The sequence below is a fragment of the Tympanuchus pallidicinctus genome, unplaced genomic scaffold (assembly GCF_026119805.1).
Source record: "Tympanuchus pallidicinctus isolate F22 unplaced genomic scaffold, pur_lepc_1.0 scaffold23, whole genome shotgun sequence".
Classification (NCBI taxonomy): domain Eukaryota; kingdom Metazoa; phylum Chordata; class Aves; order Galliformes; family Phasianidae; genus Tympanuchus; species Tympanuchus pallidicinctus.
Genome location: NW_026294740.1, coordinates 4,389,972 through 4,413,928, shown reverse-complemented (window position 1 = coordinate 4,413,928; position 23,957 = coordinate 4,389,972). Strand labels below are relative to the sequence as shown.

Here is a 23,957-nt window from a genome sequence, read left to right as displayed (position 1 = left end):
CACAGCACTGCAGTGCACACCTTCAGTATTTGCTCAGTATCCAAAGAAGGCAAAGACAGACAGGAGGTTGTGTGTCCACAGCTTTATAAATCTGATAAATACAAGTATAACACCCTGCCCACAACAATGGGGTAGGGGAGAGGGGAAGGGAGTCACAAAGGTTGCTGAAAGAGCACTGACTTGTACTTGGCAGCTGAAGAGTACAAGTTGTAGGTTTATGCTGATGTGTCAAACAGCTTTTCAATCATCTCTCCCACCTGGTCGACCTGGTATTTGATGTACTTCTCAGGGTTCTTGGTGAAGGGCACATTGCTATACCTGCAAAGGAAAACAACCCCCAGGTAGCAAGCAAATGGAACAGAGCAAAAGACTCATCAACTCTCACCTCCTCTTCTCCACACTGAGTGAGGCTGCTCCCACCTGCACCCTTCCTCTGCCTGAGAAATCAGCTCCACTCCAGCATTTGCACTTCAATCTGACAGGATATCTACAGTGGGTCTCCTGAGGTTGACACGAACAATGTCAAGTGGCTCAAAGCTTTGTGCTAAGTAGAACACCTGCACTCACTGAGCAAGGAACCAGGGTGACAAGCAAATGTTGACAACTAATACAACTCCCCCTGGGGGACATTTTAACGTGCAAGATAGCAAAGCCAAGACAGGAGAGTAGAAAAGTGCCTTACCTCTGGCTAGCCTAGGCCCCAAAAACTCCATAAATCCACAGAAGAGATGACAGTGTTGCAAGAGGTTCTCACCTGCTCAGGAAGGCACCATAGGACTCTTTCACAATGGTTTTCTGTGCCCGCCGAATTTTGTCCCGTTGCTCCACGTCTGGGATTGCCCAGGCTTTCTGGATCTTGCACAGCTCCTCCAGCCCATCATTAAAGCCCTGCCCAAAATAAAACCTGGTGAGTGTCCCGACTGCAATCGTGTCTCTACTGCAGTATTTTTCCCCTCCATTGGTGATCTCCACTGGACAGGCCTCCTCCTTAGGCAGATCTTAGTTCAGTCCTGTTTCTCTGTCCAATCAGCCATGGGATGTTCCTATGCCATCTCTTCCCTCCTTACCTTAAAGCGCTCCTTGATCATCTGCCTCTCCTTATCCTTGAGCTGCAACAAGGAGGGAAAGAAGTAAAAATCCAACATCACCGTTTGCCCACAAATTCCCCATCCAAGTGAAATCCCACCTATTTAGCTCAAATTTCTCCTAAAGCAGGGAGGAGAAAAAGCTGCAGTGAGCAGTGCACCCTACATACAGCAACTGGCTTTCGTCTGAAGTACGTTTAAAGAGGGTAATTTTCAGCCAGAACAGGCATAAAAATAGACTTCTCTATGCTTTGAGCCCCTTCTAAGGAAAGGTATCCAGCTTTTGCAAATCCAAAATAGCAGTATTTGCTCAAGTGAAAAGACTAGAGGCAGAAATTAGAAAGACTTGTGTGAATCTGGACAGGGGAGATTAGAAGGCAGTGCTGCTCCCTCTCTTGTCCCAGACACAGCATTCACTGCACACAGCAATACTGGCATGAGATATAACAAAAGTTTCTGGGACTTTTTGAAAGTGACAAAGGACAAGATTCTGGCAGTTTCTATCACCTAAAAAACATCCTTGTCCATCCTCTCACCTTCACTCCTGGTTGAAAGACAGGCAGATTTCTCTCTGAGATGTAATCTGTCACCTTTAACCAGCTGAATTCAAAATGAGATGGGAAAAGAACAAAGAGGAGGAGTTAGTAATACCTCACCAGAGCTATTATGCTCTCATCCAGGACACAAAGGCCAAACTGGATTAAAGCACCCACCGAAGCCTTCCACAGTGACCAGCTTCTAAGTTAGATCAATTGCTTGGCAAACAGAATATTTGGGTTTGGTTTCAGACTAGTTTCTGGTTTAGGTGAATCTCTCCCACCCTCCACCAGCACTGGCCACGAATCTCTCAAGAAGCTCTAACAAAACCACAACAAAACTGAGGGAAGAACTGAGGGGATGCCAGCTGACCTGCGCTGGTAGGTCTGGATCTGCTGTTCAATGAGCTCCCTGTAAGACCTCTCAGCTGTCTTCTGTGTCACAGCTACCAACTGGATCAGCTCAGACCTGGAACAAGAACAGAAAACATGAGGAAGCACACGAGCCAGCTGCTATCAGCAAGATCTGTGCCTTTTTACTGTAAGGGGACCTTGAAATGCACAAACTGGGAGACAGGAGCTACTCCAAGTTGCTTTCCAAAGCACCACTGTCAATCCTCTCAAGATGAAAGGATTCTCTGCAACATAAGGCATCTCTGATGCTTTCATCTTCCACTCTTGTGTAACATAATGTTTATACGTAGGGCAAAGTTTCAAAAGAGCAGCTTCAAGAACTCAATGTAGCAGAGTTGGGACAGAGGTGCAAGCAAACGCACTCAATACACCAGAGTCTGCTTGAAAACTGCACTGAGCATCAGCCTAGGCTTCAGAGAGATTAACTGCAATACATACTTACTTCTCCAGAGATTTCAGAATGTAGTTGTAGTTGTTGTGCAGAAAAATGGCACTCAAAGCTGGGTCTTCATAAACCTTGGATTTACTAAGAAGGTTAAGCTGCAAGTTGCCCAGCACTTTGCCTTAAAGAGGACAAAAAGTTTTGCAGTGAGACTTTTGTTACTGAAAATTCAGAGTGCTTTGTGCTGTTCTTGGGAATCCACAGCAAAGCAAATAGCACAGCCTCAACTAAATGTACAGGCAAGGGTACAGCCATTGTACCTTGCAATCCGACAAGCTTTACACAGATCTTTCCTCAGCAAGTCACCAAAACCTCCCAGTTGAACGAGTGCTTGGTTGCAGCTGGCAACACAGAGCAAGTTCCAGGTCCAGCATGGGTGATCAGGCTCAGCCTCACCACAACACAGGTTCATCTCAGGGAACCTGACAGACCTGACCACCATGACAACAGATCACCACAAGGCAGTACTGTGAACTCACCTGATGGTTTTACTGTTAAACAGAAAACTGAGATTTTACAGAGACCCTCCTGCACTCAGGCAGGACTGAAAGGTCCAAAGAACAGCGTGAAAATAGTTTAAGGCAACTGATAATCAAAGCAAAATGAGATTCTGCACTGTACTTTGTCTCGTCTGACTGTAACAGGACAAAACACCCAGTCCAACTATTTCTATCCAACTTCTGCATAATACTCCAGCTCAAACATGGAAAGATCACACAGAGTGGAGAGTACCCAAGAAGTCAAATGCAAAACAGCCCATGCAAACATGGGAAGATGTGCACAGTACTCACAGATGTAGGTACTCAGCAGCCGCCTGCTGAACTCCGAACTGTAACTACTAGCTGAAGAGCTGGTCTCTGAAAAGAAAAGAGTCTCGGGCCAGTTAACATGCAAAGGAAAAGAGGAGGGCACACGTGGTCAGCCTGATTCTATGCAGGCAAGCCCCTTCCCTGTTGCTACAGAATTAGTGCTGAGCTCTAGTTGTCAGTGACATTAGCTTCCTGCTTCAGTGATGACCATCAGTGGATTATCCAGGGTGAGGATGATCCTTGCATCTGCCTCAGGTGCTGAGCACCCTGGCAAAAACCTTTCCCTAGTGCTCAGACGACACTTTCCATCTTCTTCATTAGAAGCACACCCTCCCCTTCCTATCCCCACCACCCAAAATGGGGTTTTAAGCAACAGCAATTTGCAGGCAGAGAACAAACGAGCTGGAGCTGTTAACAGCAGGCACACAGCAGTAACTGAAACAAGCAGAACTCTGGAAAGTTTCAGCCATCCCCACAGTTGCTGACAGGGCCTGCTTGGCTCTGTACAAGAGACCACACCAGCACGAACACCTGCTCATAGGCAAGCAGTGACTGCAGGCTGGCACGTCCTTCTGTCTGTGCGCCACAGGGATGGCTTCCTGCCCCTGAGGGCCTGTGGGCTTGGGACATACAGGGCAGCTATCTCCTCCTTCCCCACCAGAGAGTTTGGCAGCCAGGCCTAGCTCGGGTGGTCTGAGTTCGTAAGCACCCCATGGGAAAGGCCTCAGGGCTCCTGTTGCCAGGAGTTGGACAATGAGGAAGCAAGCACACATAGCATAAGGCATGACACCAGCTGGGCCAATTTGCTGCCCATGCCAAACAGACTCAGTGCCATGAGTGCCTTCAGCCTGTTTCAGCTCATGTGGCATCCCTCTTTGTCTGCAGGTGACAAGCCCTATTCTTTCCAGCCCATTGGCAGAGCTACTTACCCTCCCCTTTTTCCCTTTTCAATTGTGTGTCTCTCCCCCTTTTTTTTTTCCCCCCCTTTTACGTGTTAATTTATCACTCCTGGAGAACAAAGAATTAACTTACATTACAAGGCAATATAAGTGGGCATGTGAGGGTGAGTCTGCTTACCTCTGGGATCTAAAGGAATATTGTATGTGTCCCCAAGAACTAAAAGGATTAAGGCAGAGCAGAGAGAAAAAGGGGAAGGGAGGAGAGAGAAAAAGAAACGCAAAGTGCAAAAACACAGGTTAGAGACCACCTTCCCTTTGAGAACTAAGCAGATGTTAACACAAAGCAGCACAGTTACACAAGACAGCAGGCAGGAGTCCCTCCAAGGCCACAAATGGAGCTGGAAATAATGGAGAAAAGGCTGAGTCTAACCTCCTTCCCCTGCTACAGACATGGTTTGTATTGTCATTGCTTGCATTTAGCAAGACACCTTGTCAGTTCAAGCTAACTTTTGAGACAAAAAAAAAGCCTTCTCATACATCAGCAGCACTTCACTGGGCCTCAAAATGAACTGCACGACCCACGTAACCTTTCCAAGAAGTAAAACCATCCCACCCTACCTCTGCGTGGTTACACAGGGCCCTGCTGAGCCACCCAGCAGGCAGTAAAAGCATCAGATTGCAGTCACTGCCTTTAACTGATAAGCTTTGCTCTTGTTGTTACTACTTGAAGGGAACACTGCAGAAAAAAATGCATGCATTTCCCATCACTTGGGATCGCTATGAGAGCTTTCAAACTCAACTCCAGACATCCACATCTGAGCAAGCAACTGGAAAGCGTCACTGGAGAAGCACCTTTGGGTGCAATTCACCATCCCAGAGCAGACGCCTCTGTTAACAGAAGTGAACGTTCCCAAATTCCTCTGATCTGATGATGCTCTGTCTAGAGTGCTTCAGGTCACTTGAACAGGAACCAGACCTCGACCAAAACTCAGTAACCAGAGTGAAACCCAAAATGAGAACAGCCTTGCCACGCACCGACGTCCTGCGCTGCGCTCCAGCTCTGCACCTCACCGGCCTGCTCTGCTCTGACCTGTCTGATAGCATGAGCTCTGCCTAGGCCAAGGGCTCACCACAGAGCTGGGAGCTGCTGTTCTGTGCAGAACCAGAGGTCAAGCTCTAGCTGATAAGCAGCAGCATCCTCAGCATCGTTACTCTAGGCCAGTACTCTCAGCTTCCAACACACGTACTTCCTTCTGGAATTAGTTTCTTTAGCAACCTCAAGAGCAGAGCTAGAACTTTTCCCACTGATAACTTTTCACAGCACATGAATAGCTGAAGAGTCCCAGCTGGACACTGAGGAGACTGTTCTTGCTACTGCTGTTGTACTCTGACCAGAGAATGTGGCAGAGAAAGAAGGCAATTCATCACCTTATAACCCGGTTACAGCTAACTGAGATGGACCTTGCTCAGTATAGTCACAGATAATTGGTTCTGTGTCAGATTAGAGCTAAATGTCTAAGGCATCCTCTCTCAATACAACCATATCTATCAGTCTGACAAGTACCTGACAAGAGCATGTGGAAATGGGGAAGGCCAACAAGGAAACACTGCATACCCTGGAGCTCTCCAGAAAAACATCTATATGGTCATGGCAGATTGGAGGACAGGACACACCATAAGGCAAAGGACAGGAGCAGAACCAGTTCACAGTGCACACAGAGGTTTGATCTTTTTAGGGAACACGTCCAGGTGATTTGGGAAAGGAACTGCATGCCCAAATAAAACCCCATGCATGTACCTTGAGATGCCAGCATGGCACCTGCTGTCTCCTGGAAATCCAACAATTGCTGTAGGAAAAGGATGGCCTGGAGGAGAGGAAGGGAAGTTAGGAAATGCAGAGTCAATTGCTTTTATACTCTGCTACTAAGGATCACGAAGGAACACATCTCTTCTTACTCAAAAGCCTTCAAAAAACAGATTCCTAAGCTCTTTTGAGTTGGTGGGCTGTACCCACACAACCACATCACAACTTAGAACGAGTAATCAGCTGATTTTCCACGGAAGCTGGTTAATTGCCCTTCTAACACCAAGACAGATTAATTTAAAACCAGAAAATTCCCTGCTGCTTTTTCTAAAACCTCTTCAGATGCTGTTTTTGACTACGAACGACTCAAATCACCATCACCTACGTTGCTGGTGAGTTCGTGAACTGTCCCATCTTTTGGCATGTTATATTCCTTGTCTGGATCATTCTAAGAAGAAAGAAAGAGACATATGGTGAGCACGTAAGGGAATTGAAGGCATCTACAATACAACTGCTGCTGCAAGCGGGCTGTGTGCTCGTTCATTTAGCTTCTCAACACCTCCATCCTCGTCTCTCACAGTGCCACCTTCTGGTGCTCAGTAAACACAGTTCCTGAGCATTGGCAGCTCAGGATCACCGGGTTTTATTCAGGGCACGACCATCGAACGTTCAGCTCCCTTACAGGTCACTGCACTGATCAAACCCCACCTGACAAAGGGACAGTTTAGCCTGAGTCCTCCAGAACTTCTGAAGTCAGAAGTTTTCCTTTCTTTTCAAAGAGGATTAAATTCTGAAATTTGACTTGAATATCTGTGGAGGTCTCTTGTATTTGAAACCAGCAGCCAGCGTTCAGTATTTGCAGCTGAGCCACCAATACAATCCAGCAAGCAGAGCCCTGCTTTAGAGTCAGAAAGTAGGTGGTTTCCTTCATGGGAAGTGAAAAGCTCAGCTAGGAGTTCTGCTCATAAAACCTCCCTTTCTAAACCTGCTTGTCTTGGTAGAGGGAACAGTGAAGGTAATCCTACCTTAATGTTGTCAGCAAACTCTTCCAGTGCCTTTGCACCAGTTGTCTCCATGGAAGTGATCAGCCCTGGCAGTTTGTTCTTTGTGCCTGCTGCAGTTCCCTGAAATAGTCCCATAACAGAACAAAGAAAGCAGTATCTGACCCTTAGTCCAGCACATATCCTTCTCTTTCCTCCATACCCAATCATCTCATTCACCACGCATCAAAAGAATATTTATAGCCCTAATCAACAATGAGTGAAATCCTGCATTCTTTGGTGTGACAGGAGAGGAAGATGCTGCGACATTAATGACAACCAGGACTTGCTCCCTCTTGTATTTCCTCTTGTGCAGTACCTAACAGAGGCTGGTGAATCAGTCATCAGCTCCAGCTGGAAGCAGATGGAAAGGAGCCTTGCTAAACCTGGATGCCATATCTGATACCTGGAGTACCTTGTGTCATGGTCCAAGCAGGCTCTCCTCGGAGGAGGTGATGGTCCAGATGTCAGCAAGCACAGTTTAAACTAAGCTCAACAGTGCAGTGTCAGATTAAACACTGCAGTGGTGATGTATGTTACACAATAATGTAGATAGTCCATCACCAAGTCATGACAAAGGAGATACAACTCCTGCTTAGAGGTGCTGGCCCAGCATCACAGAAAGAAGCAATGCTGGGAGTGACGGGTGCAGCTGTGCTGAAGGACAGAGGTGACACCGCTTTGTGCAAAGCCACTGCAGTCATTTCTTTCAAAACTCTCCAGAAAACCCAACTCATACGATTGTCTTCACTCCCACTGTACTCACCTGCAAGACCTGGTCAAATTCTGGCTTCATCTGCTTGAGGTGCTTGAGGATGGGGAAGATGGTGAGCACAGCTGAATAGTCGTGTCGGATGATGGCTTTCCGGGCTGCTGAGACAATGTTATCGCCCTCCATGATCAAGTTATCTAACGACTCCTGTAACAAAGCCAGTCAGTCAGAAGTAAGCAGTGACTTCTGCCCAACCAGCACAAGGGGCTCAGGATACCCCTCGAGCATGTCAATTTAGCTGGTTCCCTGCACAGGTCCAGGAGGACAGCATTAGCCGTGCTGGTGCTCTTGGGCACCCACAGCAGATGGAAGAATCCACGTCCTCATAATGAAGAAGAAGGAAAAAATACTTGGTATGTATTCTCTACAAGAGATACTGAGAGGAAAGGCCCAACTGACCTGGATGAGGGAATCAAAAGTCTTCTTCTGGTGGTGCTCTGGGACGATTTCTGTCAGGAGCTGGTACTCACTCTGGGCCAGTTTGACAAAGGCACTCACACAGTGAATATACGCATCGATCTCGATGTCGAACACATCATCCCTCCCTGTAAGGGCAAGATGTTTTTAAGAGAACCAAATATGCACTGAGCTTCCAGCAGCTCTGCTCACTCCAAGGCCTCGGATTACACATGGTTCTTCTTAAACAAGCACTTCTGGCTTTGTGCCCATCCTGGTGCCCCCTTGGTTTGTGCATGGAAAGCTCTGCAACCCTAGAGGAGGCATGCAGAGTCATCTGTGGTTCAGGCAACTGACACATCAGGATAACACCAGCTCTTCTCAGCCTTGTGACAGAAGGCAAGTTTGAAGCTCTTGTGGGATGCAAACTAAAATTAAACAAGGGCTTGAACACAGAGTACTAAACTGGTCAAGGAATGTCTGAGGTGAATTATTCAATGCCTCTCCTCGTATTTTTAGACCTCCTTATCTCCGTTTGTCAGGTAGATGAAGAACTGCCATACTGCATCAGCATTTCTGGGAAATCAAGGCTGTACTGGAAGACAGCCTCTTCACATAGGCAGTAACTAAAGAGAACAACAGGCAGAAGGATGACTAACTCCTATGAAGCAGGAATATAGACACAGTTAGGTGAGGTATCTGCCACAAAATGTTAGACACAAATGTGAATATTCAAATTCTTAGCATATGAACATCTCAAGACCCAGCAAGGAACCTAAATGGTAGGCATAAGTGCCAGTAAGATACAACTCATGCCAGCCACTAGCTGGATTTGTCAACAGGACAGATACAAACGGACTCAAATCATCCTGCATCGCTCCGATTCCTGTAGTAACCACTACAGAGCAGCAAAATCAATGCAGAGGGGCTTTCTCTAAGCTGCAGGCTGCTGCCTCCTTCCTGCCAGCAGCAACTGTAGATGGAGAAAGAACCAACACTACAGGTACCTCAGGATGATCTTTTGAAAGTTCTGGTCAGCAAGTGACAAGTCAACGTGGTGTGGTATTACACATGGCCTGCGGTGTGCTACGTGCCACACGTGATCCCTGTCTGCTGCACTTCAGCACTAACCAAGCCAGCAGCCACCTACAGGAAAGAGCCCCTCAGCACGGGGGCCATCAGCTTTTGCTCAGGCAAAACTGGGGTTCCCCGTTTGAGAGCTCGGGCTGTGTGCAATTAGTAGGAGTGAATTCTACTGAGAAGAGCCAGAGCTTCACAGCCAGAAAAGGCCCGTGCTCAGGACTACCACGTAGATGAACAGCCGCTGGCTACGAGACTACTGTGAGACATGCTGAAAAGAAGGGATGTTAGCCAGCTTGTTATGAAGTGACAACATGGTACTTACCAGCAACCGGCCCATGCTTGTCGCTCAGGGTATCGGAAAGGTGTTTAACTCGTAAGTCATGCTCATGACCTAGTGAGATGTCAGCCGGCACAAACAGAAGGCGCAATTTATCCAGGGTGGTTACAGCATGGATGCTCACACTGGCTGGAAGCTGCTTCAAGCTTGGCTTATTTCATCTGATCCACATTTTTTCCCTACGCAGTTCCAGGAATGCTACCTAACCAAATGCCTGCATGGGGCTACGTAGCAATAGCAACCCTTTGAAACCTGATGAGAAGTGAGAGTTCAATCGTTTCCTGGGCCACAGGTGTCGCCTGAACCTCCTCAGAGTTCATAAGCTCTGAAATGAATTGCGGGCACCACAAGTGCAATTTGTACCCACAACCGTTACAAACCAAACTCAAAGCCCATCTCCTGCTCAGCACTGAGAACTTTTTTCCCCAGGTAAGTGATTCTAATCACTGCCTGGGAGCCAGTAGACTACAGTGTAGGTGTTGAACAGCTCTACTTCAAACGAATACGTAGCAGGAGCTAAAAAGCTCTTCCAGATGCTTTGAACAAGCGACCTTTCTTCTCTGATAAAGACAGGAGATTGGAATATGGAAGGAGACTGTTGAGGTAGGCCTTCACAGACGATGCACTGGGCTCACTGTGGTGTAACACTTCTACATCAGGTTTGGAAAGGTCGCTAGGAAACTGAATGTCTCAAAGTCCAGGCAAAAAAGAACAGAACAGAAACACCACAGGCAGATGTCATCAGAGCAGAGCTTCCATTAGCCACGTTCCCATGATGGACCGATTGCTTTAAGCTAAGACTCCTCACCATCTGCACTAATGTCTACAGAGACTTGGAAATTTAGCCACTACATTTAGGGACCTCATTTGGCCCTCCAGTACCTCCCCAGTTCCCCAAGGATAGCTGTACTCATGATGCTGTCCACCAAGCACTTGGCTAATGGAAGCCCCACCTGGAAAAGCAAGGCTGATAACACAGAGAAGCTCAAAGGTGAAGTAGCTTGAGCCGTGATTACCTTCCATAGGAATGAGGTTAGAGGCCCCCTTTTTCCCATCTAGACCATGCTGAGAGTACTGTTTCAGAAGGTTCTGAGCCTTACGGATCGTGCCTGTCACCAGAGCCAGAGAGAAGAGACAAGAAGACCTAGAAAATGAGTGAAAGAAAACAAACCCAGAACACCAGCCCTTCACCAGCAGCTGTCACCTGGGCCCAGCGAGAGGATGCTGGGCTCCACTGAGCATGCTCAGTACGTGAAGGACCCAAAACTCATGTCCAAACGTGCTGACACAGCAGTGTTTTCAGGTTGTCTCCCTTCTTCAAGGGGAGGCTATGAAGTTCAGCCAAGGCTACGTAACACACACAGCTGTTCTGCAGCTGAGCCTCCCCTGAGCTGTGGCGTGGACAATTTCCATCCAGCACAGCACTGCGTGCTCCCAGAGCCACAAACACAGCTCATCCTCAGAGCTGCAGGAAGGGGTGCCCTCCTGAGGGGTATTTGCTGAGCATGCTCAATACAGATCCCCACAGCCAAGACAAGGAATGATCTCTGGCATTCTAGGAAGCCATTCTAGGAAGCATAAAAGAGTGACAACCTCTGCACTCGAGAGAGCAATTGCAGCAGCAATTCCCATCATAGGAATCAGAATTAACAGATGCTGCCCACCCATGTCTAACTCGTATTAAGTCACCCTAATCCCCAAGACACTTTTCTTCCAAAGGAACCTCAAATCAATTAAAACCATGGGGGGGAAAAAAAACAAAACAAACAACAACAGTGGGTTAAAAGATTTGTACTTAACACACACAAATAAAAAACAGACAACTGAACAAAAGCTGGTGCTGCATATACTGCTAGAAAGCATACACAAAAATGCATTAATGGGACAACTGAAAACCAAGCACTGTTTCCACATTAGAAGGTTAGTGGTCATGCAATAAGCTACTGTTATCACAAGCACATGGACACCCTCCCATAGCAGAGCTTCACCTTCGCCTGCACAACAGGGAACAGAAAGCTGTAGGAAGGCAGATGGACTCTCCATAGAAAAAGATGAAACAGAAATGGGCTGAGTAAATGAAAGAGGATCAAAGAAATAAAAATGGGGCTGCCAACAACACTAAGAATCATTTCTCTATCTTAAAGCAATAAATACTTCAAAAGTGCAGAAAATGCCTGCATCCCCCAGTAAATGTTAAACGAAGTGCAGGCAGGAGATGAGTGCCAGCTGCCAGAAGCTGAGGACTAAGCTAATCCTGGGAGGAAAACGAGAGCACACTGCAGAACAGAGCCCTGAGGCACAGGATCACAGGGCACTGCACTGTCTCTCCAGGCGCTGACCGGTTCCAACAGCCACCACATTTGGGGTCATCTTGAAAAGGACCCTACACTGAGACCTTTTGGCACAGTTCATCTTCCTTTGCAACCTCCCTCACACCAGGGCTCTGTGCTTTCTTGCTCCCCAGTCCCTAATCCTAACCCTGCACACTGACCAGGTGTCTGGCAGGAGGATGGAATCCTCACATCTTGCAGACACGGCATCTCAATCTGAGCAGCACAGCAATGGGACAGAGGTTCCCAGTGAATTACCAAGGTGCCTCCCCAGGGCTTCAATAAACAGAACATGCATGCTTGCTTACAATAAACAGGAGGAGAACATCATCTGCAAACCACAGGCTGGCAGGAAAACTCTAGACCCACACCAGGCAAGCGGGACGACTCATGACCTCGTGCTGACGGATTCACCCTGAGCTGCTTGTATGTGGTCAAGTGAGAGGGAAGAACATCACTTCTTCCAAGCCTCCTGAGGCTTTTCACACCTAACTCTCCCACTTCACCCCTAGCTACATTCAGAAACCTTGCTTTTGGTTTAAAAATCAGACAGCACTACTGCTGCTGCCAGCAGGATCTCCCCTCGCAGGGACCTTAGGGCACTTCACAGCTCACCCCCATGGTTTTCCTCTCTGGTGAGAGTTGAAACACCTCTGCCTTCATTTACATAAGAACAATTAGCATCGCACACACTGCCACACACCCTAAATGTTTGTAGACATCACTTCAGTGCTGCCATATCCCTCCTACTTAGCGTTGGCATTAGCCTTTAATGGATTCTAGTGCAAAGCAAACGCTTTTGTTCCACGATTGCTTTCCCTTGTTAGGCAGCTCTCAGACCAAACGGGATGGCATTTCAGCTGCTAATGAAAGCATCACATTCCAGCCAGGCAGTGATCAATATGGGAAGCAGGCACAGTCTCTTTATTCTGCCACACAAAGACTGCACACAGCCTGTCTTCAGGTAGCACCCTGCTGCTAGGTAAAACCGAGCTGCTAAGGAAGCAAACTGGGGAAGAGCTCCCAGCAAACTGCTTTAAAAATAATAAAAACCAGAGATTGCTCCAACTCAACTTGGCAAGTCTCAGATCAGAGGAGGCGATCTGGCTTTAAAAATCTGACTGCTGGAGGTGTTTCTAATTGCATGCCTTAACAAGAGGAGACAATGCAGGGAACACCAAGAAATGAAACAGTGATGGAGATGAAGACTCTGACACAATACAAGGAATGGAGCACGTTCTCCAGAATCCAACACGCTGCCTGGGGGAGGGGGATGTTTCTGCCTTGTTACTCTGTTCCTAATATCTCACTTTGCCTTTAGCTGCAACTCCCCTTCCACTTTGCTCTGTGGGTGAAAAGGTTATTAGAACATCAGATTTAGTTTGTTACTGATCCCCTGCAACAGGTTAAAGTGTGCATTGGGGTGTGCACTGGGATACTCTTCCCTGAGGATCAAGGGAATCCACTCCCTTGTTCAAACAGTGAGAAAACCCCTCACCTAAAACACAAATGTGTGGTACTTTCCTTACTGAAACAATAGCAGAGAAAAAAACCCCAAGATTATTTGCCTGTAATTGAACAAAAGCTAAAATCAGGTGAATTAAATGCCATCAGATGAATATTGTTATTAAGAGCATCACTGTACCAACGTGGAAAGAATATGAGAGTTTCACCTCAGGAGCTGTCCTTGAAAGCTGACAGAACTGCAGAAATACTGGTGAATCTTGGTAAGGAAAGATAAGCTCCCTCAACTCATTTCACTACAATTTAGTGCCATACGAGATGGGTGTCCTATGAGGTTTAACCACTCCTGCCCTTCAAGAGCCACAGTCTGGTTCTCTGCCTTTGCTCACAGAAGACTGGAGGCAAATCTGAGACTGACAGCATCCCCAGTGGATCATCTGAAATGCTCTGTCCTTCATACCCTGTCAGCTGTGAGTGCATCCGCTGTGCTCTGCGACTGCTACCTGACCCATCTCACAGGCTGTGATTAAACTGAGCAAAAAGAAGCCAGACCTCTTGGCAAGTTTACAGGTATTCAGAAGTTCTGGATGCCCAAATGCATCCATTTTGGAGGAGCCTTGTCTGTAGAAAACAAAAGCTTAGGTGGACTGCTTTGGCACTGCGTAAACAGCCAAGATTTGAGACTCATTTAAAAAAAATACTAAAGAACATTTTTAAAAGCTCCACAGGAATGTCAAGTGACTTGTGAGACATGCCTTTGTCAGGCAGTTCTCTGCTGACAGGGAACATCTGTTAGAATGCTGCCTGCATTCACCGACTGCAACTCACACATCAGCTCTCAGGAACAGCTCCAGGGCACAGCAGCAATGGCACAGATTGATTGGAAAGCACCAGATGGGCATCTCTGGATGTACAGACTTCTGAAGGCAGCTTTCCCTCTCCCAATATCCCAGGCACACCCTCTGCTTTAGCACGAAGAGGTCCAACAGAGCCTCTCCATTCAGAAGTGAGGAAAGCGAGCACCAGGGCAGCACACACACACAGACATACGTTACCTGGGATGAGCACTGCGTTCACATCAGGATTATAAAAATAAACACAACACAATTAAAATGGATGTTTTGTTCCCCCCTTTCTCTCCCCACCCCATCTATTCCCATCCCCTATCCACATTTCTCGTTTTCCTGAACCCATGGGAGGTGTTTGGACAACACGGCAAAAATTTTGGACTGGAAGAGAGTATTTTACTAAACAAACCCACAACAGTCCATTCTTTTCTGACTTCCACCCCTATTTACTCTGGAGATAGCAAGGTGCTGGGATAGACAGAGGGAAAGCATCACTGCTTTGCCATGGGAGGCACGTGCCAGCTTTTGCTGACCTTCCCAGCCGTGCTCCCACTGATGGCATATCCCAGAGCCCAGAGCCCCAGCTCCACACTCCAGCTGGAGCAGCACACAGGAGCGCTCAGCCTCATCAGCTGCAGAGAACACAGTAAAACTCCATTACGAAGGCAAGCAGAGTAATTCAAGAGCCAGACAGGTTCTTGAGGCAAAAGCTTGAACAACCCTTTCAAAATTTGACCAGCACAATTTTGGCCCTCCTGGCTGTAGGCACCTGTAGGCTGTAGTCCCTGCTTCAGCTCCTGATGAATCCTCAGCTTCCTACAGCACAGTAATTATTTACTCATAACTAGAGATCAAAGTGATATGCTTCATCAGGTCTGAGTTTCCCACTTTGCTGTAACACAGGAGATATTCCAAGGCTGAGGACAAATGTTGTCAAATCACATTAATTTCCTTCTCTCATCAGTCTCTTTTTGCCAACTTCCTCTATTAAAATAATGCCTTGATCTTTCCCTGTATACAGAACCCACCCCAGAGAACAGACCCAGCGACTTGAGTAATGGAGATAAGGTCTGTAATCTCAGTATTGAATCCAAGGCAGAGAAGAGGTGCTAATTTCTGAAATCCCATTCCTCTCCTGCCTGGAAAGCGCCCAGAATCTACTTCAGCAGCAAGAGCTCCTGCACAAGTGTGTCAAACACCCAGGCAAGATGATAGAACCTACAGAGATCCCCAATCAGGGACTCACCTGGTCTCTTGATTGGCTTTTTGGTGGGAGTGTCCTTCCTTTTGTTCTGGATGGCAGGGGAATAGGGGACCCCTGTAGAAGAGCTGTTCTTACGGAAGTGGTCTTTCAGCCCCTTGATGGAGCGGTCGAGCTGGACTGAACGGATCTGGAAGTACACTGTCATGAAATCTAAGGAGACAAAGCAGAAGCAGGGTTATGAGCAAACAGGAAACACTGCATGGCAAAAAAAGAAAGAAAAATGTTCCTGAAATACCGTGGCCCAAGGGGGACTTGAACAGCATTGATGTGGGAAACTAAAGAAGGGCTTTCCCTTCCCAGAGTATCAAATCCAACCACCCAAATCCAGAAACCAAAACACAAATGGACTCAGTAGCAAGAGCAATGACAGTGCAGAGGAGACAGATGTCTCTCTATCTCATAATGGAGAAACTGAAACAGATAGAGAATAGAGATGGTGAAACCTGAAGTGGAATCCAGGCAATCCCTGTGAATCCTCCATTCCCACCCTTCTTATCCTGCCACAGCTCTAAGGTTGACTTTGCAACCAAGAAGCCACAGAGTGTTCTACCACACCTCTCACACCAGACCCAACCAAATCACCTCCAGGCCTTTCTTACAGAAGGATGCTTCGAAGGACAAGCCAATTAACCCTGCATTCAGTACAGTGCTCTCCCTTTCCATCCTGTTTACTCTTCCTCCAGCTCCATCCCCTTCCCTAATGTCACTACCACACCCTGAACCTCTTCTCCAGCCCAAGTCCCTTAGAACCCATTCCTCAAGAGTCTCCTGCATTTGACTCCAGCGCACAAAGCACCTGCCCACGCTTCAGGCTCAGCTGCTGTCCTGTTGATACACGACAGCTGGAAAAATTCTCCTATTTTCTTAAAAAACAGGCTTCCTTCCTCTGCTGTATTCACTCAGACTCTCCCACCACAACCAAGAGAGCATCAGCTTTGGAACTGATGGGAAATGTTTGTGCAAGACATTCTGAAATCAATTCAAGCACTTCATTTTCACCATGAAAGACTTCAAACAATTCTCAGGTTTCAGGGCCTACAGAGATTAAATGGGGGGTTCACTGTCTGAAAGCAGAACATAAACTGCCTAATAAGAATGAGCCATATATACTTCAGTTGCTTCCTTTGATCATGGAAAAATTCTTAAGCAGCTTTTAAGGCTGTTTGTCATACTTGCTTGGCACAGTAATCCTCACTCAGAATTAAATCACTGGAGTGGGGGTAGTTCTAGTAGCTGCATGTATATGAAAGAACAGCCTTCCTGTAACAGGTCCACTAAGTCATCTCATAGCAAAGGAAAAGTCAACAACAGAGTATAAGGATGCAGGTAAACTCTGATGTTGCAAAACAGGGAGGATGTGTACAGACTGAAGAAAACATTCTGTGCTGCTTTCATTTTGGTCCCGTTGAACTAAAAACGGTCGACTCTCAAATAGTTCACACAAAGGAGAAAGTCATCAGTGCCTTGCACCTCTGTGATAGCCGAGCAGCCAATGACTGCAGCTCCAACACCCTGCTTCTGCCCTCAGCCTCAGGTGACGACCAGTGGGAGAGCACTGACTCAGCACAGAGCTACAAGGGCACATCAGGCAGTGCTGCCAACCTTGATTCCTGCCATTTTCCACCAGCCAGCCAGCAATGCGGATGACGTCGTGCAGGACGCTCTCTGGGAGGTGCTCCAGTGACATCTCCTCCTGCGTGTCCATTTCATCATCCCCACTGATCAGGTCCAGGATGAGGATGGGTGGGACAGGTTTGGTGTGCCGTGTCATCAAGCTGCGGAACTCTGATTCCAAGGACTCTTTTCCCCTCTCAAAGAGGGATTTCTGGCACAAGACAGCAGGGGACAGAAGAACAGGGTTTCTGTAATCAGTCACTCACAAGTCTTTCTGCATGAGATTGCACTTTCTGCAGTGTTTCTAATCACTGTCAAGTGCTGCATGCTTCAAACTCCAATGCCTGTAGCTAAGAGACTTTTAACGACTTAGTTACATACAAAAATTCCTGGGAGTCGCTCGGTACACAAGTGGGATTGAAAAAGATCTCCCATACTGCTCCAGCAACTGAAGGGCTGACAAGAGCTACTCAGAGGGAAGGTTCTAGCATCTGTATCTTGCGTGCAGGGAATACTTTTAGAAATCCTAATGGCATAAAGCATGAAAAGAGCAAAATATCACAAGCAGAAACGCTGCTGGGTTCAGACTCAAACAGAAACCAAAGCAATCATTTTTCCAGCTGTGCCCAAACCCCTTCTTTACCAGGCTGCAAGCCCCCCAGCCTCTCACAGCAAGAGGGCAAGTGGCAGGGCTGTGGCTGGCCCTGTCTCTCCCATGTCAGCTTCCAGAGCTGTGACCTACCACACGGTTCAGCTCCGGGCTGTCTGGATTGTTGTCCTGGAAGTATTCCACTGCTTTCTGGATTTTGTCCATGCAATTCAAGTACTCCTCCAGCCTCCCAGTGGGGCTAAAAATAAAAGCAAAAATAAAAAGGATCAGAGGAAAAAAAAATACAAAGTCAGCAGCAGGACAGACTCAGGATGAAAATAATACAGAAAAATTCCATCATTTTCTCTCCAGCTTGAAGGAGTTCATGAATTCACTCTTGCTTCCACTCAGTGCCACAGTTGAACAGCCAATTCATGCAGCAAGCACAGAAGTGTTGATGACTGAGCACCCCGGAAGGAGGGCCATCACATCTCCTAGAGACTGAAAGCAGGCCCCAGCACAGCTTCAGTTCATCATGGAGGCAGCGACAGCACCGACAGGGAAGAGTGAACTTTTGGGAAAAGGGTAGAGAAAAGAAATGAAGCCAACAGTGGTCGTGAGCTTCATATGGCAGCACACGTATAAAATCTGGAAGAGACATCAGTGCAGTCTGAGCAGACTCTGCCCTCTGAGGATTGCTGAAAGCAAAGTCAGAAAGGGGATGAGTGGTGGAAAAGGAATGCGAGAAAGATACGAGGAAACTGAGCGCGCGGAGTCAGCGCCTTCTCGACCCCAAAATTGGTAGGATGAAGCACCCCAGCAAGACACAGCTACTGAACTCACCCTTCCTTTATGATCTTCTCTGTGTCCTTAGCCACATGGTAGTAACTGATGACGTGATCCAAGCAGGACAAGGTTTTCTCCACGTTCTCCTGCAAGCGCTGTAGATTCTCTGTCTGTTTATGGACAGGGATGATCGAGTTCTCCAGCTTCATCAAACGACTTTCAAAGGAGGAAAGGATAGAAACCTACGTGCCAAGAGAGACAGAAGAGTTGAGGACATCCCTCCACACAAATTCACACTACAGGTCAGCAGTTAGAGTAGGGCAATCCGGCACCTTCAGGCCCCACTTCTGTTCCAGGCTTGATATAAATTTGCCATGACTCCTTAAGACAGACTGTTTAAACTTTCTATGTCCTAATGAATAAATTACAATACAGATCATCTGCTGTCAAAGATAGGCCAACCTTACATTTGTAAAGCATGCAAACATACCAAAACAGTACTAAAGAAGAGCAAAATTTTATTTGACAAGACACAAAGCCACTGGAAATGCCTGGAGGTGCCTTAGATACAAGAGATCAGTAAAAACATCACCTGGCAGCCACCTTGCTCCACAACACTAAGATGTAAAACAGAGCAGTAGAACACAAAGGCACAGTACAGCACGAACGTTCTTCTATGCTGTAAGTATTTGTTTTCCCAAAGGATCTGTCATTTCTGAACTGTGGAAAACCTTAGCAAGCCCACAGAGGATGTCTTAACATCATCTCTTCTGGGTCAAAATGCAATTCTTTCAGGATGCTCTCTTATGATGAATCCTCCAGACTTATCTGGTGGTGCTTCTATGACTTTTCTAAATTGCTGAACACAAAACTGAATGTTATACGCCAGTTAAGGGCTTACTAGCACCAATCAGAGTGCAATAATTACTTTCTACCTCTTAAGCAAAGTATTACCAAATAAATTCCAAATAAGACCAGCCTTTGTGAAGCAAGAACAAGATGCTGTTGCACAAATTAGTTTGGGGCCTATTAATACCTCTCTCCAAGAGAAAGGACAGACTGTAAGGAGATGAAGCCTTTCCTTTGCGCCCACACCTCCCTTGGAGAAAGGCATGGATTTGAAACCAGCCTGTGGAGTGTAAAAGCATTCATGTATCCTTCAAATAAGTACAACACCACCCTCGAATATGACTTTTCCTAAGGATGAACAGACAGTGACCCAACGTTAAGGCTGAACTTCAAGGAGCTCCTTACCATGTTCTTTGTGAGCTGGTCGCTCTTCTCAAGACTCTCTTTGATAAAGGACAGAGTTTCTTCTTCCTGCAATTAGGATGAAAAGCAGTTTCCATTTCAGACCACCAAGCGCCCAGTTCCCTAAACACCACACGCGGGTTTGTACAGGTCTTGCTAGATCTGCGTGCTTGATCTGAGGCCACACTGTAACAGCCACCTCTTGAGAGAAAACAGCATCTAACCCGAGGCGAGAAGCACTATGCAAGGAGCGGGGCTGCCAAGGATCGCTCATTTCCCCGAGCCCAGAGCCTCACGCTCAAATCACAGCACAAAACCAACGCCTCCACCACCCCGACTCACACCACGCACTTCCACCCACAGCCCAGCTGCGGCTGTGAGACCGAGCCCTCAGAAAGCCTCCGTGCCCCAGGAGCGGGCAGGGACGCACAGACACGGCCCGGCCCCGAGGAGAGCTGGGGCGGCTCGCAGCTCACAGCACCAGGCCCGTCTCCGAGGCAACGCGCTGAGGCTGCAGGCCCAGCTCCACATCCACGCACCGACAGGACCTGCGGCTGCCCCCCGGCCCAGCCTCACCTGCTTCAGCTTGTCCTCGATCTCCCTCCTGCGGGCCGACATCTCCTCGGTGGGGATCATCGTGCAGCGGAGCGCCGGGGCCGCGCTCCACAGAGGAACCCCGCTCGCACCGCCCGCTTCCGGCCGGTCACCGCCACGGCGCCATCTTGGGAGCGGCAAGGGACGTTGCGCATGCGCAGAAACGCAAAGTGCCATCTAAAGAGTGGCCTCCGGCGCGGGGGGGCCGGAAGGAGAGCTGCGCTGGTGCGCGGATGCCTTGAATGAGGCTGGCGGGGATGTAAGGCGCATGCGCAAAAGAAATATCGGCAGCCACCTTGGGTGTGGCGTACGGTCTGCGCCGCCATTTTGGGAAGGGTGTGGTGCGTCTTACTGTGGCACCCTTTCTCTGCTGGGATGTACAGAGTGACCCCAATGTCAGCGACGGCCCTGAAAGACACGAGAGGGTCCCAAAAGCCACCTGTGAGAAACCAGTGTTGGTGGTCCTGCAGGAGGGCTGTGGCAGCCAGGCTCATCTGCCTCCTGGCCTCTGACACATCCCATTCCCTCAGCTGCTCCCCATAAGATTCTTGCTCCAAACCCCCCATAGCTCTGCTGTGCACCTCTGAACACACTCCAGTACCTCAATGCCTTTCTTGTAGGGAGGGACCCAACACTGAACACAACACTCGAGATGCAATTTCACCAGTGCCAGTACAGAGCGATGAACACGTCCCACCTTCCCCTCTGCTCTGTCACACTGCACTGGGCTCATGCACAGAGGCTGCCCACGGAAGGAGGAAATGCAGCAGCTCAATGTGTCCTGGCATTGTTTGCTGCCAGAAAGGTGCTGCACCCATTGCAGGAAGGCGATGCACAGCAGGGAAGTGCCCCAGTGTGACCTTGCCACCAGCAGCAGCTGGCTCTGCTGATGTCAGATGCTGCTCTGTGCATGCCACAAATCAGACCCCCAGCCTCGTGCAGCCTGCTGCTATCGGGGGGACCGCTGTGTCCCCATCTATCTTCCCCTTGTCAGCCCACCCTGTGCTTAGGAAAGGAACGGAGACAGCCCAATGGGTCTCTTTCATTCAGCAACGGGTGCATTTTATGATGCACCTTATCATGCTGCAGACAGCTGTGTACTGGCCGACAGGAAGGGCAGTGTATTTTCTGCGTGTGACACAGCCTGGCTGTGCTTGCCCACCGGGGTTAGTGGGGACATCTGCTAACAAGCACTGCGTCCCTGAGAACTGAACTGTCTGGGCTGAGCACGGCTGCATTTGGAAACGATTATTTTTCTTTTCTGCCAATCCACACCATTTCTGTAATCGCACACTCCCTCAATTCTAAGGGCAGAACAAAGCCAAAAGGAGATCTCCCCCCTCGCTGAGCCGTGTGCACCCACACCCCAAAGTGACACCGGACAGATGGGGATGTGAGCACTGCGACACGTCCCAGGTGCGTGCACACCCCAAACCACCCTTGGCCTCTCCTGAAACAAAAAACAGCACAGGTTGCACCCCGTCCCGCCGGCTGCTGCTGCCGTCCCGCCGCTCACAGCCGCCTTCCCACCCCTCCAACAATCACTTTCCCCGCCGAAGCTGCCGCCGCGGAGGATGAAAGGCAATGACTCAGCAGTGGATGGAGGAATGCCGCTTCCCCCCTGCTCCTTTTTCTCCCTGGCAGGGTGTCACCAACGGCCGAGTTGGCGCAGTGCATGGTTGGGGCTGCGGTGTGCTAACGAGAGTGCTGGTGAGTCCATTTGGCACCGAGCAAAGCTGCTGTGCTGCTCCAAAACTGGAGGTCGGGATCTGATCAGAACCCGATGGCTTTGGGCTGTTTGGACACAAAGTTCGGATGACATCACGGCCCTGTTGTTCAGCAATGGGAGTTTTTGGTGCTGCAGACACAAGGAAGTGGCTGCTGCTCCCATGGGGACGTGATGGTCATTTTGCTTGGTGGACAGCAGGTTTGGGGTGCTGGGCTCCCAAAATGCTGCTAAGGAGAGAAAGGACCTGATGTGCAGCTGGGGGCAGTGAGGCAGGAAGCACCTTGCTTTGCTTTGTGTGCTCTGTGCTGACCCCATGGCACATCCCTCCCAGCTGCCTGTGTAGAAGCAAAGTTCACCCCACGAAAGGTGTAATCTTGATGACATCCAGGTACAGTCAATTAAGAGCAGCCCTCAGAGCAAGGACTTGCTGTCCCCTCATCGTGCCTTGGTGCTACCCACCCCAGGAAGAGTTCCACTGCAGAAATGAATTCTGCCTGCCCCTGTGCCCACAGAGCATGGGTGCACCCGACTGCTGCTGGGGTGAGCTTGAATGGGGTGAGAAGGAACCAAACCCACCAAAGGGCTTTGCCTCTCTGGCAACAGTTGTCTCAAGCCCTACCAGCTTTGCTCTGAGCCATGATGTCTCATGGCGGTTCTCAGCACGCAGGAGAGCCATGCCCACGTGTGAACTGCTGCAGCTCCCCAGTCCTCCCAGTGCAGCACTGACACCCCAGGGCAGGACAATGCCAAGGGGTGCAGCATGGCAGCGATTGCCCCAGAGCTGCACCGCAGCTGTTGGCTGAGTCCCTAAAACAAAACAAAACAAGATGAAGCAGCAGAGCTCAGCCCTTGGCTCATTGTAGGCTGGTGGGGATCAGTCCCTAAGGGTTGGCCCCAGAAGTCCCCCCACAACCCCATCCACTGCCATGGCACAGACACAAGCTGTGCTCTCCTTACCTCCGGCTTTATTTGCAGAGGGAATTAAGGTCCTGCTGGGAAATCTTCCCCAGTGCTCTGATAGCTGCCTGCATAGCCGGCTCTAAATGGCTTTTTGTAAATGAATGATCAGGATTAACGAGGTTCCCCCAGCACAGTTTACTTAGTGCTGCCGTTGTGGATGGGGATGGGGTGCAGAACCCCTCCTGCAGCCAAGCTCAGGGACCACCACAGCGTCCTGTCTCACATAGCAAAGCCCTTCAGTTCTCGATCTAAGGAGGAGAGGAGGTTCTGGGCCAGGTCTGGGGCAGTGCACACTATGAGCATCAGTCCTGGCACGGACTGACGGTGCTGTATTTCATGCTTTGGGGCCAGGATGGGGACGACGCTCATTTTCTCCCTACGCCGCGTTGCTGGGAAAGGCGGGGGGTGTTTGCCATCTGGGTCTGCAGCCCCGCACACGATGGGGCTGAGGAGGAGGTGTGGGGCAGCAGCCAGAACCATCCGCACAACTGGAATGTGTTCTGTGACCCCTAACAGCCACCCGGCAGGAGGAGGGCACAGTGATCAGTGGAGTCCGAGGAGCCCCGTGCCCGGGGATCCCCTGCATTGCCCTCATGGGGTTCTGCCTCCACTCACTGTGCTGTGGGCTTTGCAGACGCCTTACCCCCGACCTTTGGCTGTTTGCACATTCCTGCCTGTTAATGTGTCTCCTAACCAAAAGCTACTGCGACAGAGCATGGCATCCCAGTGCTGCTCTCCTCATTCCCTGGCTGGAAATCAACACCTACACCCCAGCAGCCACCTCACTGCACCCCAACATCCCATCCCCTCAGAACAGGGGGGCTCCCCATGCAGATGCAAGCTGCCAGTGCTGGCTCTGCCCAAAGAAACCGAGTGCTGTTTGGGAGCAGAGCCATGGCTCCTCCTGGCTG

At 49.0% G+C, this 23,957-nt stretch overlaps 1 protein-coding gene across 12 annotated transcripts; it reads right to left on the bottom strand.

Annotated features, from left to right (window-relative positions):
• Positions 1-67: 67 nt before the first annotated feature.
• EXOC7 (exocyst complex component 7) lies at positions 68-20,509 on the bottom strand. Of its 12 annotated transcripts, XM_052688218.1 has the most exons (22): positions 20,340-20,509; positions 19,767-19,832; positions 18,570-18,754; positions 17,880-17,985; positions 17,126-17,348; positions 15,506-15,673; positions 14,467-14,478; positions 10,634-10,726; positions 9,603-9,671; positions 8,201-8,346; positions 7,796-7,948; positions 7,015-7,113; positions 6,375-6,437; positions 5,984-6,050; positions 4,364-4,402; positions 3,269-3,334; positions 2,478-2,598; positions 1,995-2,090; positions 1,622-1,685; positions 1,068-1,109; positions 755-888; positions 68-318 (listed from the first exon to the last, which is right to left on the bottom strand). In XM_052688218.1, exons 1-22 carry the CDS (start codon positions 20,397-20,399, stop codon positions 216-218), a joined length of 2,175 nt encoding a protein of 724 aa, XP_052544178.1. In that variant the 5' UTR covers positions 20,400-20,509; the 3' UTR covers positions 68-215. The 12 variants fall into 12 exon arrangements, with proteins under 12 accessions (XP_052544178.1, XP_052544182.1, XP_052544179.1 ...); XM_052688222.1 differs by lacking the exon at positions 9,603-9,671; XM_052688219.1 differs by lacking the exon at positions 14,467-14,478.
• Between the last annotated feature and the right edge of the window lie 3,448 nt (positions 20,510-23,957).

Bases quoted from the DNA above. Each gene is read 5' to 3' on its own strand.
- EXOC7 (XM_052688218.1), bottom strand. From the start codon at position 20,399: ATGATCCCCACCGAGGAGATGTCGGCCCGCAGGAGGGAGATCGAGGAC. The intron at 15,674-17,125 runs GTTGGCAGCACT...TTGTCTCCTTAG, and splicing joins GGAAAATGGCAGGAATCAAG to ATTTCATGACAGTGTACTTC. The intron at 3,335-4,363 runs GTAAGCAGACTC...TTTTCTTTTCAG, and splicing joins TATTCCTTTAGATCCCAGAG to AGACCAGCTCTTCAGCTAGT.